Genomic DNA, 15,361 nt, shown 5'->3' with positions numbered 1-15,361 from the left:
GTCTGAATTCAACTGTAAAGGTTTTGATTACATACTGTTCTCGGGTTTCGGATGAAAATCTTTGATCTACCAAAGGCGTATTCTTCCTCAGGAATCTCTAATTCATTAAACAGAACCTCTACCCCAGACCTAAAGAGAATGAACAAAAATAAAAACAATGACTTTCCTGAGTTACAAAACTATTTTATCTTTTCTTATATCATGAGACCATGTTCTCGTGGTGTAACTTCATTTGTAACTATGCTTTCAATAACCATCCTTCCACAAAGATTTTTAAGACTGAATTCCACAAATTAAACCAAATCCAGTCAATGCTAAAAAAAAAAAAAAAAAAAAATTGGATTCAGAACTATGTGTACTAAGAAAGTCTGTTATTAAAGCCAAATCTTGATTTCATTAGCAAAGTAATATTTACAACAATATACCCATAATGATGTATCAACCAGGGCCAGGAGAGTGTAAGAACTTGAAACTATACCAAACTCAGTTAATTCCTGCCCCTCAAAGGGTAGGCAAGGCCCAAGAGACAATGCCAAGTGCCAGACTGATTGGATGCTAAGGAACATGGACCCTACATAGTAGGGATGAGGCCTGGACTCTGGGTTCAACAATAAATATGTACTTTATTTATTTTTTCCCCTTCCTGGCAATAGTGGGGGTTGAACTCAGGGCCTTGTGCTTGCTAGACAGGCACTTTATAGCTTAAGCCTGGCCACTGGCCCATTTTAATTTGCTTATTTTTTGAGATACAGTATTGCTTTATGTTCTGGTTGGCCTGCTTCCAATTCTATTTATGCCTCCTTACACAGGTGGGGTGACAGGTACACACCACCATGTCCAACTTTTACTGGTTGAGATGAGGGTCTCGTGAAAGTTTTGCTCAGACTGGCCTCAAATCCCAAGTCTCCCAATTTCTACCTCCCGAATAGCTAGGATCACAAGCCTGAACCACTGCAGCTGACTTCAAGAACAGTTTCAAAAGGACCCTTACTCCATGAACCTGTGGACTAAACCAGACAGGGTAAGTTCTGTGTTATGGACACATTTACCACAATATCTTAGATACTAGCAGTGGGAATGGAAACAATACCCAGACCCTACATTATTTGGGTACTGAATTAGACATCAGAGACCACACCATATGTCTGGGTTTCTGTGTCTTCTTATAACACAGGGTGCATGTCTAATTACTGTTGACCTTCTCGTGAAAGGCTGGGTCCACTAACAATGTGGAGATATCGCCTCATGGTGAAATGAAAATCCCCAAGTGCTTGTCTCACAAGCAGGAACACTTGGCCTCCTATAGTATTCAGTCTTCTACAGCCCACAGAAAAGGGTGAGCTCTGGTTGGTAAGAGCAGAAGAAAGGTCACTACACAGGCCAGGCCTGAGTTCTCTCCTGAAGCGGCTGCACACCAGCCTACAAGTTCTCTCTTGCATGTGCACAGCTCATAGGTGATGGGATGCTTCAAGGTGCAGGTCTGCAATGTCTGGATACACTGGGACTGGAGGGGTGAGTACAATTCACACTGACTAGCCGAAAGCCACACAGTCCCAGGACCAAGCTGTATCGAACAGCAATAAAAACACCACTGAATCCTATCTGATCCTTCCATCTATTTCTCAACTGGGGTAAACAGACAAGTTGCAGGACCTTTAGTCCACACACTAACTCTCTCTGGGGGAAAATCCTCCAGGGCAAAAGCAAAAAGCTGAGAGTAGCTATCCAAAAAGCCTCCAACTTCACCATTCTATGATTCTACTCAAGTTTATATAACAACTACAAACTGTCTCCTGTAAATTTAAACATCTACTGACATGCAAGTTCCAAATGTAGTTCTCAGAAGTCCCGTTCTGATCTTAAAGAAAATTAAGACCTCTAGAACAAATCAAGAACTAACCAAAATGGTATCCTAATGAGTCAAAAACAGAGGTTACACCCAATTTTTCACAGAATTCTGTTTTGCCTAACAGCATATGGGGAAAAAAAAAAAAAAAAAAAACATTACTTGGATACATTAAAAAGTTCATTATTACATGCAGCCAACAAACTTCTTACCTTGCTGGTCCTTTCCAGTGAGGCCATGTCTGTTTACAAAGCATTTTGTATCTTTCTAGACAAGGTTCATAGGCCTGCCTGAAGGCATAGCCTGCCCGCCGCACTCGAACATTCTCCATAAGACCCAGGTACCTGATCTGATGGCACACTAGACTCTCACTGAAGATGTGTGCTGCTTTTTTATCATTCGGCTTGATACACCTAAAAGATTTTCAATATTTTAGGTTTCAAACTCGGCCTCCATGGACATTAACTGTCCATGGTTTATAAAATAGCATGTCTAGACATTTTGTAGTAAAGTAATTATTTGCAATTCTCTGGAAAACTAGTCATTTCTTTTCAAATTCTCTCAGATCATTTTACAATATACTAAAAATGAATACAATACTGTATACACAGCAGTTAAAAGAAGCAATATGCTAAAACATGCAACCACACAGGACTATCATTGACATTTTGTTGCGTGAAAGAAGTGCATATTGTATGATTCCATTTATGTGAAGTTCAAGCAAACTAATCCAAATCAGCATTGCTGTTACCTCTGAGGAGAGGTGGTATTGGAGATCAATATAGAAGAGGAACAAGGAGACCTGGCATGATGGAAATGCTTCAGATTTGGTCAGAATGACATAACATGCATGCATCCATATGTTAAAAACTCAACAAGCTGCATAATTAAGACTCATGCACTTACTATATACACATCATACTTTATAAAGTGTAAAGTATATTATGCCACCATAAAAGATAAAACGTTATTTTCTTTTTTAACAGGTCACTTTTTTTTTTGCAATACTGAGGTTTGAATTTAAGGCCTTACACTTACTATGCAGGTGCTCTACCACTTGAGCCACTCCACCAGTCCTTAGCTGGGCACTTTTGCTGCCCAGAGAAAGACTATTCCTAGTCTGCTTTGCAATTATGTATGCTTCTTTGCCTTAAATAAGGTTAGAGAAACAGATCAATGGAATAGCCTAGTAAGTTCAGTCTTAGGTCTCTACAATGTAGTCATCTGATCATGAGGGAGGGACCAAGCCAACTGAATGAACAATAGAGTTAAGAGTTGGACCTCTACACAAACATTCAATATATGGTACAGAGCAACAAGACACCTATATGGGGAAAAGAAGTAGACCTACATATGAAATCTGAAACTACAATCTAGAGGGAAGTACATAATATATCCACAAACTTGGAATTTATTAAGATTTCTTGGAGAAAATATAAACACCCCTAAAAGGAAGGGGAATGAAGGAACTTTCTGAAATGATAGAAATATTCGATATTGCTTCCTGGGTGTAATTAACAAAGCGTAAGTAGTGATTTAAAAACAACTGAACTGCTGGCCTTTTTTTCCTGCTTCTAGAGAATCTTAGGTGTAACTCTTTTTTATTGTGGTATTGGGTTTGCAATCAGGGCCTTGCTCTTCCTAGGCAGGCACTAACAGCTGAGCCATGCCTCCAACCCTTTATGCTTTTTTTGTTGTAATGTTTTATTAGCATATAACTGTTGTACAGAGGGGATACACTGTGATATTTACTCATGTGCTTATAATGTATCTTAATTAGATTCACCCCCCCCTCCATCATTCTCCCCATTCTCCCTCTGTACTTCTTAGAGCAATTTCAACAAGTTTCAGTGTTTTATTTTCATAAATGAATACAAAATCCATCCAAAATATTCACCCTCCTTCATCCTCTCCCCCTCTGGTACCCACCTCAAACAGGACTTGCTTTACCTTCCTGTCCTTCATTTTCTTAAGTGTATGTTGACTGTTCAGGGGTTTTGCTTTTGTGTTTCACAAATGTATATAGTCTTACTTTAATTAGATTAACCCCCTACATATATTTCTTACTGTTTCTCTATCAGACTGTAGTCCTTCTACCTATGGCCTCCCTCATACCTGTGATGACAGGCATGTGCCATTGCACCCAGCTTATTGGTTGAGCTGTGATCCTGTGCTAACTTTTTACCTGAGTTGGCCTCAAACCTCAACCCTCATAATCTCCACCTCCAAAGTACCTGAGATTACAGGTGTGAGCCACAACACCCACCGCAGATGTAACTTTCTCGAGTCAGGAAAGACCAACTAGGGTTAGACTATGCCATATGCATATTTGGTAACTACACAAAAGGAGGTGTGCTGTCTGATGGTTGGGATTTCACAGAGTGCACCCACGTCCACATCCACTCCTGTAGCTGCCTTTGAAAATTCAATTATGAGGAAACTAAAGTGAAGAACATTCTAAGTTTGACTTGTTTACTTAGTATTTATGTCCACAGAAACATAAATAGCAACATACCTAGGTTTGACTGCCATCAGGTTGGAACATACATTAGGAGAAAATTAGTTTCCAAAAAAATAAACAGGAAATTTTCTATAATCAGAAACTCTGTAGATTTGCTTATTCCCAATGGAGTGTATTTTTTAAAAAGCTGTTTTCTTGAAGTGCCATTTATAGGAAATGATATGCACAGATCAGAGGCAAACAGTTCAGTTAGTTTCTAACCATTAGGTGTATGTTCTCATCCCCCCGCCCCCACTTTTTTTTCCTTACATTTTTTTTCCTTCCTCATTTTGGGGGAAAAAAGGATGATGGAGAATTTTCAAAACCAACCAAAGATACGATATTATTTGATCTGTAACTATGCTAGTTACACTTTCCACGTGAGCTATTCTGAGATTTAAGCAAAAAGGAAAATGATATTCCTTGAGAGCGCTCTCACATTTGAACCACCGAAGAATTTTATATGCCAGAAATACCTGATGTAGTTTGGGTTCTTGGTTTGTAGATTTTTCATCAGCGTGGCCACGGATGCTTTGAACTGTGACCCTGCAGTAGGGGGCCTTTTCAGGTTGACCTTGGCAGGATTCCCCTCAGGAAACAAAGACTTGATAAGGACATGGCTGGCCTTCCACATGGCTTGGGACAGGTCTCGATAGAGAAGGTCGTTGTTCTTGTCAACAAATCCTTCCACCTGGTACAGCACCTGCAAGCAGCACACAGGACTCAGTGGTTGGCACAATGCACATGACAACGTCAAACGACATTATGAAAATTCCAAGACTATCTATTTCTTCCTCTGCCATCAAAAAAACCCAAACACGTTAGCCACATTCTAATACCAAATTTGCCTCCAAGTTTAAATTCCATCTGTCTAAACTGCAGAAGAGATCAAAATAAATTCTATTACCCTTCAGGATTTGCAAGAATAAACTCCAAAAATGTTATCATAGCATTTTCAAAGGATTTTAGATTTTTTTGGTATCTGAGCATATTTGGAGGTTTTACTTTTGTTTTTTGCTTCACATGTGCCAATTCTAGTCTGTTTAAAAGTAGACAGGAAAAGTGAGGTAACACTAACATTTTAACAGACATCCTAAAGCAGCAGAGAAACTGATCAGAAGTATATCTTTTTAATATAGGCCAGTTAAAACAAGTAACATTTGAAATAAAAGGTAACATTTTAAAATAAAAGGTAATTTAGATACTATCCAAGTTTTTGCTAAACAGGTAACTAAGACTTTATCCCTGTCTCTTGAGGTTTGTAATCTTATTTGCAATAAAGGCAGCACTAACTCTAATCAATAATCTTTCAGGATTCTAAGAATTAACCAACTGCCTAAATGATATTTATCATTACATTTACATAGTAGATGACATAAATTAATTCCCTCAAACATTAGCCAAACGATAAGTGCTTTTTCTTAAAAAGTAGGTATTTCCCTCAGTATAGTTTCAAAATCTCAATATAGGAATTTATTATTTTTGTAAACAGCTTGTGCTTTTAAACCCTTACTTCAGTGATTCTCGATTTTTAAAATACATTTGGACTGTTTATTAGGTCCAGTGGGTTTGTCTTCAGTTCTTTTGCATTAACAAGATTTAGCCCTACATGGTCCAGGTTTGATTTCTATTGAACATTTACTGATCCATCTATCTTCACAGGTGTATTTATCATCAAAGAAACAGTGTTTAGAACCGCCACCAGAGGTGTGGGCCCCTTGTGGGAATAACTGTAGGCCTGGTGCGTGCTCACGGCCTCCCAGTACCTTGCCAGCGTAATGCTGGATTCTGAAGCAGCTGTGAGGCAGAGATGTGTCATTGAGGAAGCGGGAACACTTGCTCATCCTGCTCTCAAAGTGCTGGTGGGTGGCACAGATCTGGTTCAGCTTTTCTAAGAAGGTCTCATCAGTGACTGTGCCAGGCCGCAGGCACTCTTCATCCAGCATAGCCAGGATTCCATTTGTGTTCTAGGAGAAAGGAAATAAATATGTTCCCTTCCTTCCTCACTGTATTGTTTTACTAATTACTCTGAATTACACCATAAAATATAATCAACTTAGTCACAAAAAAATCTGCTCAGCTACAACAAAAAGCAGCTATAAAAGCCACAGAAATCAGTCCTTTTCTAAAGTATCCCAGGTGTGTATGTGTGTGGGGGGTGTGGACATGTAAGTATCTCCCCCCCACACACACAGACACCTCAGTATAAATGAAATTCATCCTGTTAGGAAAAGGCAAGCTACACCTCAAAGATCCAAAAGTCAGAAACTAATGGGACAATATCACAAAACACTGCCTCCTAACATCATTTTTGGATTCACAGTTTGCAAAGGAAAGTGGTTTTGTGTTTCTAAATTGTTCAGGTGTCCAAAACAAAAGTTTTTTTGAGTTTTTAGAGAGAGAAAAAAAGTAGTGATTTGAAGAACTACTTAGACTTGGCTTCTTTTTTTTTTTAATTGGTGGTTCTGGGATTTGAACTCAGGGCCTTGCGATTGCTAGGCAGGCGCTCTACCACCTGAGCCACTCCTCCAGAACTTAAAAGTAGTGATTTGAGATGCTGCTGTTAATGATCTGTGAAACCAAGCTGCTTTCTTGTTCCATAAAAAATTTCCAAATGGATGTTAAACCTGAGTGAAAATTCACTTGTGACATATCAGACCCGATGACCATGTTTATTTCAAGAGCAGCAAGTCTTAAACTGAACCAGAAATCATCAGGAATCTTCTTCTTTGCTAAATAAAGGTTGCTGTTCTCCTTGGATTGCCCCTACAGATCCGTAGGTCTTAAGTTTAAAGACACCAGCCCCACCCACTTCCCTTCCCCTTCCCCACACAAGGCCATGACATCCTCTGGACAGCATTTATTCATTCCACACAAAACCCAGGGGAAGTGTGGGCTCTCAGGAATCAAGTGTGTTCATAACATCCCCAGAATAAACATTATTGTTTTTATGATCTGGAAGGAAACACTTCCTTTATGTACTCAGACTCTCATATGAATTATGTTCAGTAATTTCTTCAGTAATATATGAAGGGGATTTTTGGCTGACGTAATCTACTTAAATTAAGTATATTACCCTTTTCCACTCTTTTTAAAGAGAAATAGTGAAGTGCAATGTTATATTTACAAATAAAAACATGCTAGCCAGGAATTCTGAGTGTTAGGAGTTTCCACAGCAAATTACCTTGGTTATAAAATTTACTAGGAAAAATTTTCAGGAAATCTACTGATTTATCTGGTCTTCAGGCTAGAGATTTTAACTCTTTATGTGGACTATTAGTGTTCCCATTCTCATACTGGTCAGATTTTTCAAGACAAAGTTCATTTTATTAATGCTTTAGAATACTGTTTTTAATGCTCAATTTAATTAAAAATGCCACTTTCGGGAAGCATAAAACAAGAGTTTCCTGTTTTCACACACACGTAAGTCTTCCTACAATTACCCCATTTATAATAAACAATAGAATATGGTCTTAAAAATCTTAGATTCAGACAGCTTCTAAAAATGACTTTTTAAGCCTTTACACACGCACATACATACTTGCGCCATCTGAAAAATTCCCGGTCCTTGACCACCTGCAATCACACATGCATACATTCTCCAGTCAATACAAGGGCTGCAATGACTCAATTTAGCTCCAGACATTGTCTGTCTTTCCTCCTTCATGTTAGCTTGAACAGTACACTAAGAAGGCACTAGAGTTTTAGAAAAGAAATGCAAGAGTCTGCATGGTTTCTCTGAGCCTCCTGACTAGCACTCACGTTCCCGGAAGCCAAGACTAGACCAGGGCTCAAGCACACAAGAAAGACTGGTGAGTTTAAGGTCCTAGCATCTGAAAGTCATCAAAGGACAGTGATAAGGTAATGGGGTGAGCATGGGGGATCCTGGCTACGTATCAATATGTCCAGCTGAACATGTATATGTTTGAGAGCTGTAAATGATCTTTTTTAGGGCCACCATGAAGTCTCCAAAACTCTGTAGCAACTTAAAAGAAATGTGTAAAATGGTGAAAATATGAACACTTAGCATCAAAAGCAGTGAGACCATTTATATTACTAAAGATTTCTTTAGAAAATGGTACCTAAGTACTTACATTTTCAATTAAGTCACAAATTATAGCATTATTGAAGTAGTCAATGTGAGTCCATTCTATGTCCTAAAAAATAAAAGAGAACAAAATCAAATCCATATAATGATGCCACAATACCACCCAGAAAAACAGCCTCTGCTCATCTTATCACATCTCACTTTCTCTCTGAATTTATTTTCTTTATAGAACTGGTGCTGCAAATGTCATCTTCCGGTTCCCAAAACATTCTCAATGCAGCAGGCCACCACTACATCATCTGTTTGAAGTGAATGCCCTTGGCCTGCTCTGATATTGCCTCCCATTCCACTCTCCCCTCCGTGGCAATTTCCCATGCACTTCCCTGGCTCTGAGCCACATATTTACTCAAGAGGCCCTTGGGTCAATATTACTTTGTGTATATTTACAATGTTTATAAGGAAATAAGGCTGAACTTGATCCCAGGAATCTAAGGCCTAGAATTTCCTGTTCTTTATTTGTCATCACAAGGAAAAAATTAATTTTAGAGTCAACCCTAAGTTGTAGGGCAGTTAACTACTTCAAGTGTATGAAAAGCCCAGTACTAAGACAAAGTATTTTCAATGTAAGGAAAGATAAACCTATCTACTGGCTGTAACATTAGTTACAAAGATAAGCCTACAGTCATTCTGTGTCTGTTTACACTCTGTCTCTAAGTGTAAACATTCACTTTTCTTCTAGGGGAAAGAAATGTAATTCATAAAGTAAGCTGAAGATGTTCCTATATATTCTCAGAAGTGTTTTAGACAATCTGCACAAACTGTTTTAAATTACACATCAAAGTTTGGGTATCTCTTTATGATGAGAAGGCAGGAAGAGAACGAATGTTGCTTCTAGGATATTTATGTTTCTAAAAGGTGCCAGACAAGTACAAACCATTTCCAAAGTATAATGATCATTCTAAAACAAAGATGACACACTTATGATTCAGCTAAGAAAAAAAATGTTATTCTAGTAAATCACTTGGGAATCAACAATCACATTAGAAAAATCTAGCTGAGTGTGGTGATGCATGCCTATAATCCTAGCACTCATGAAACCGGGCAGAAGGATCTTAAGTTCGAGGCCAGCCTGGGCTGCAAAGTGAGACTCTGTTTCAAAAACAAAGAAAAATCTATATTGAAATATCAAAAAACAAAATTCAGTGTCCTTAATAACGATTAAAGCAAGGAAATTAAAATACAGACCCAAGAAGATAGTTCTTCCATTTTTAAAAATAGTAATTCATGCTTAGAAAAAGAATGGCTATTTAAAAATGAAAGGGTGAAAATCAAGAATGTGTTTTAGAGTTAAACTGAAAGGACTGCAAACATCACTTCTGGTTATTTTCGCATTGCATTAAATGCGATAACCCATACATAGCACTTAATATTTAATACCTGGAATCTAGCAAATGCTCTGTAAAGGTTAGCTAATTACCTTTCCTTGATATGCAGTTGTCAAAGTTTTAGCAAATGCACAGTGTGATATGACCAACCACCACAACAGTCCTCCAAATTCTCTCTGGCAGTCTCTCAGCAGTCCCACTCTCCAGGACTCCTACCCCCAGGCAACCTCGGTAGGCAATCTGCCTCTAGCTTTGCTTCTCACAAATGACAATGGATGGAGTCGTTCAGCCGGAGACTTTTCATGCTATTGTATGTATCAATTACTCACTGCCTTTTAAGGCAGAGGACTAACCCATTGGATGGGCGCAACAAGACAGTTTTTCCTTTCACCTCTATTTTCTTAACATCAACTGGTATTTATCGATCACCTACTATGTGCCAGGCACTGTTCTGGGCACTAGAGGTGTAATACCAAGGAAAATCCCAGCTTGCTTAAATGCCATGCAAATACATTTTTAGAATATGAGTAAACTCATATAAACCTGATTCCTAGGTCATATTTACATAGTCTCCTGAATCCAGATTTTAGATTATGAGTGAAAACTGATTTTTCTTTTGGTGGTACTGTGCACTGCACCTAGGGCCCGGAGCATGCCATGCAAGAGCTCCACCACCAGAGCAATGCCCCGAGCCCTTCTGTTTTTGAGGTAAGGTGTTGCTAACTTTGCCTGGGTGGATCTTGAACTCGAGATCCCCCTGCCTCCTCTCCCACACAGCAGGGATTACAGATGTGTATCACCATAGCCAGTTGAAAAGGAACATTGTAAAGGAGTATTTCAATATTACCTCCCGTATGTACTCCTCCTGCTCTTCTTTAAGGGTGAGTTCAATGAAGATTTGTTGCAGCTTTTCATTACAATAATTAATAATGAACTGCTCAAAGCTGTTATCCTGTATGGACAAAATGAAAAAAACTTATAAACCATGTCACTAGCGCTCTCTAACAGTAACACTCAGTCCATGAGAGATGCCACACACCATCTTTCAGACTTAACTGTGGCCCGGCACACAGCTCCTAAGACCAACACTTGCCCTTGCAGGCACGTGGGGAATGGCTCATGAGTACATGAATGAATGAAGTATGCACAAATGATGCGATACTAGAAGGATGAAGATTTTTAGTTGACAGAGAAGCACCCCACACATGGTTAAAAAAAATTCCCTTGAGGATCAGTTATGATACAGTGAGATTCTTAATGTCTGTCACCAGCATCTCATTCTTCCATTCTCAGGTAAAACTTCTGGGCTCATGGAAGTCCCCCTGAGCTGACCTTTTGCTTCTCCCCATCTGGGCTCAGTTCCCTCCCTCCGTCTGACATCCTGCTATATACACTGTGTGTACAGATGATGTGTACACATGTGCAGACTAGTTTCACATTCATCTTTTAGTAGACTGCACTAATCTTGTGTCAGCATGCCTGGCCATATTCTCTGTTCACTGTGTTTCCATGCTCACAATCTACTTTACCAGTATTCAGCATGTACTGTCTGAGCAAATGAATGAGTGAGGCTCCTACCAAAGAGACCCAATGGAATTAAAGCATCAAAACCACCTCCCTCACCAGAAACAGTCTCTTCTCAGAAGCGCCATGCTTCATCGCTCTAATGGGTCTCAGCAGCTTCTCCTCGTATTAGAGTTCTCTTAGGAATTCTCTGATATAGGCTCCATGCCTAAATCATTTCTGAACAATCCTCAGGGCTAAATGTACTCTTGCAAATGTGGAGGCAGGAAATACATGTCTACTGAGTGAATACACTACACCTTGACCCCATCTTCCAGGAAGAGGTATATCTGACACCAAAGCTTGTCTTTTACCTCTCTCTCCTCACTGCCAAGAGCTGGTGGCAGTGGGAACAAAGACAAAAAGACAGCATCCCTGGTAAACCTGACTCCTCTCCCAACAAGATGGCCAGTCCTAGTGTAATACGGAGGTTCCTCGTGTAATGGTGGAGTGAAGGTCACAGCTCCTTGTGAGTAACACCGCAACTAGCCTTCACCTCCCTCCATAAATAACAAAGGTAAAAAAGAGTCATAGATTTTTGAAAGTTGATCTTTTAAAATCAACTTTGGTCCCACCTCAGACATAAAGTGAAACTTATGATGGGGCATCTAATTTTATTCCTTCCTGGAATTCAGTAAAGAATTCGTAGTCACTCGAAACCAACTGATCACAGGAAGGTTTTCACTCTAAACCATAAAGGACCCACGTGAATTCATACATTTAGTCAAGGATAAAAGTCTGTTTGGCCTTTTCAAAATTCTGAAGGTTCTTATTAAAGAGAAAACATTTATTTTCAATACTATCGCAAATATAATCTTGTACCTATAGGGCATTTCCGAGTATGCATTTTCACACAACTTCTTAAGACCTCACAGCTAATAATTTTGATTTGAAACTGGTTAGTCTTGTGTATATGTCAGATATCTTTTTATGTTTTAACTAGTGTAAAGCTATTTCATACATGAGAAAATCTAGCTTTCTTGGTGTAGTAAACTATACCCTTACAGAATGCTATTATTGTAAATGAAAAATATAAATTTTAATGGCTAATAAAAACATCTTTTTTTTATGAAAACAAACGAATGGAACAAATCCTTTCTTTTATTTGTAAATCTGTGCATTCAGAGTTATTTCAAGACAATTATTTTAAATTTTCAAATGGCAACTAATGAAGAGAAGGGAGTGGGGAGTAACTAGGGTTCTTGGGCACATTAGGTGGCTATAAACAGCTTGAAGTACATTTCCAAAACAGGACTACGAAATGCACACAAGCAGATTAGAAATCAGAAGCAAAGCTTCACAATTACAACACAACTTAAGGAATTAACTTAGAGCAAAATTAAATTTGCCGTCAACCTTTAAAAATTTCTGTCCAAAATCTATGTTTCGTGTCCACACGGTTAATCAACAACCATTTACTGCAAAACTCACATGGCTAGAGAAGCTACTAACACAGGAGCATGCAACAGACTGGCACTGCAAACAATTCATACTTACTGCATTCTGGTGCAGAGGGACAGATTACACAAAATGCAGTCAGTTCTTAATTTGCAATAGACATAAAAGTAATCACTTACTGACAGTTATTCGTTGTTGCAAACAATAGCTTTACTATACAGGCTGCATTTCTGATTGGTGCAAACTTTACATCAAGACACAAACAATCCAAATGGCAGGGCCACAGTACCTACACATAGTGTCTCAACGAAGGGAGAGATATTCAGGATAAAAATGGTTTGACTAAAATAATGATAACTCATATAACTCACCGAAGCCCTATACCTTCAGAATCCATACGACCTAATTCTAAATGATTAGGGTAAAGGCAGGTACATACATATAGCCCAAGTCCATATCTATGCAAAGGGTAAAGGACAAAGGCATTTGTCAGATCACAGAAGGTGAAGAGATCCTGCAAGATCCTGAAGTACCTCCTCTTTTTGTCCTGCTCCACCCCAGTACAGTACTTTGCTGGGCCCTTCCTCCAAAAACAAGATGGTAAGAAGAGAGTATCCTCATAAGATGGCCTAAGAACAAACCCTGACACTCCAATCTCATTCTGTTGCTAAAAACCAAAAGTCCCCAAACAAAAGCAATCATCAGTGTAGAAATGAATTTATTTCACCCAATGGAAATCAGCATTCCTACAGATACACCACCCAAACTCCAAAACATGCCACGAATGGTCAGGGCAATAATTACTGCTAAAACTGAAGGCTAAATACTCATATTTCTTGTGATCTAAGTTTAAAATATTGACACTGTTCAAATTTGGGGGGAAATGGGGCTTTGAGCACATGGCTAAAAATAACCTATGAAAATTTAAACAATAATAACCTGTAAAAATTAAGAAATGAACTAGTAATAATTCAAGTAACTCCAATTTTTACAGGTCCATCCCATTTCTCCACTTATAAATTAAATTAACATTCAGTTTTCAATGTGGGCTGTTCTTCCCCTTTATAAAACAGCTCTCCTGAGTCTAGACACCATCACATAAACCCAAAGGCCTCAAAGCAACTTTAGGCTTGAATACTTTCCTGGTTTGCCAAGAACTGTGTGAGTAGCCAGCGTCTCTCTCTGTGTCAGTGTCCTGAAGCAAATGTCCGAAGGAGGAAGTGGCAGGAGCTTGCCCTGGAGAATGACTCAACTCTTCCCTCCGGTTTTCCACCCATACTCCCTGCACAGAATTTTTCTCTGCTGTCTTACCCACATTTATCCTAGAGACTGAGGGATAAAACTAAAACTTTTACAAACAGCTTTAAACAAGCACATTCTGGAATTTCTATTATACAATCCCCTTGAAAGAAACTCAGAAGAGGCTCCAGTCCTCAGTAGACTGCTGTGGAGGTCACAGTGAACAATAAGGAAGGCATCTCCGTTCTACGCTACGTCACACCGTGCATACCAACTGTGACTGCGACAGCGAGCGCTTGCAGTATTTAAAAAAGTATGTAACACACCAAAAATTTTAATTCTAGGGCTTCTTTAAAAAAAATTCTAGACATTAAGTCCATCCTTTTAGCATCAAAGGGATACAAGAGCATACCCTCAGAGGAGTTCCTAACTAGTTAATATTCCCAAGTATCAATAAACGAATGTTCCATGTGGAATGATTAGGGAAAATCACTGGCCTTCTTATAGTCTCCTTAGCAACAGATGCAGCTAAGGATATCTTATACCCCTTAAGGCAGACAGATATTTTTAAAAATCTTGTACTCTTTAGAAACAATAAATTTTAAAAGGAAGAGGCAAATAGGAGACAGCACTGTCTCCTCCGTAGATGGGAAGGTGAGACAGGAAGAACTTTGCAGGTGTGCTGGAAAAAGTGGGCAGTTGAAACACAAAGTCCATAACTTACTCAAGCAAAAACTTAACTTATGTTTCTTACATGAAGTTAAGCATTTTCATTTCAAGTCAAACATGTGACATCTACATATAACATGCCAGACAGAGCTTCATAATTTAAATATAGTGATGTCTCTTGCATAATAAATGAAACAACACATTTATATGTAAACTGGGTTGTAATACTGTAATAAAAGTGCTGCTGGCCCTAGCAAAGGTTTATGTAAAATCTTTGGTAGTCCAATTATACTACAGTTTCTGTAGAACAATATAATGCACTTAATCATAATCCATTTTTAACAACCCGTCAAGAAATAGGCCCCAAAGCAGTAATTGCCTCTTAAGAAAGCAAACGTCAAAAAATTCTTCAAAACATGACAAAAACATTTAACATTAAATACTTTCCTTTCAAGACATTCATAAAACTGAATGATGGGCTAAAGTTTTAGACAACTTCCCTTTAAATATATAAAATTTTTCTTCCAGGTACATAACTCAAAAGTGGTAAATTTTAAGAAAAACAGTATTACAGTGATTTTCTTACATATTTTTAAATAGGCTTTGATTTTAAAAACTAGGAGCAGGAGTACTTATACACACACAAACACACAACTGTCAACATTTTCATTTTTAAATCTACTTTAAGTTGGCTCTTTCAAACATAAGTTCTC

The 15,361-nt window shown here is 38.5% G+C and overlaps 1 protein-coding gene across 8 annotated transcripts in view; it reads right to left on the bottom strand.

Moving 5' to 3' along the window:
- Myo1b (myosin IB) overlaps positions 1-15,361 on the bottom strand; it is a 162,149-nt gene that overhangs the window by 24,906 nt on the left and 121,882 nt on the right. For all 8 annotated transcript variants that reach the window (XM_020158154.2, XM_020158150.2, XM_074071297.1 and 5 more), the window contains exons 14-19: positions 10,627-10,731; positions 8,441-8,503; positions 6,113-6,313; positions 4,823-5,049; positions 2,059-2,259; positions 36-129 (exon numbers count right to left, since the gene is read on the bottom strand). In XM_020158154.2, the coding sequence (XP_020013743.2) occupies positions 36-129; positions 2,059-2,259; positions 4,823-5,049; positions 6,113-6,313; positions 8,441-8,503; positions 10,627-10,731 (891 nt within the window). The remainder of the gene's footprint in view (positions 1-35; positions 130-2,058; positions 2,260-4,822; positions 5,050-6,112; positions 6,314-8,440; positions 8,504-10,626; positions 10,732-15,361) is intronic.

The sequence above is a fragment of the Castor canadensis genome, chromosome 4, assembly GCF_047511655.1.
Source record: "Castor canadensis chromosome 4, mCasCan1.hap1v2, whole genome shotgun sequence".
Taxonomy (NCBI): domain Eukaryota; kingdom Metazoa; phylum Chordata; class Mammalia; order Rodentia; family Castoridae; genus Castor; species Castor canadensis.
Note: the sequence above shows the minus strand (reverse complement) of the source record. Positions and strands in the feature narration are given on the sequence as shown.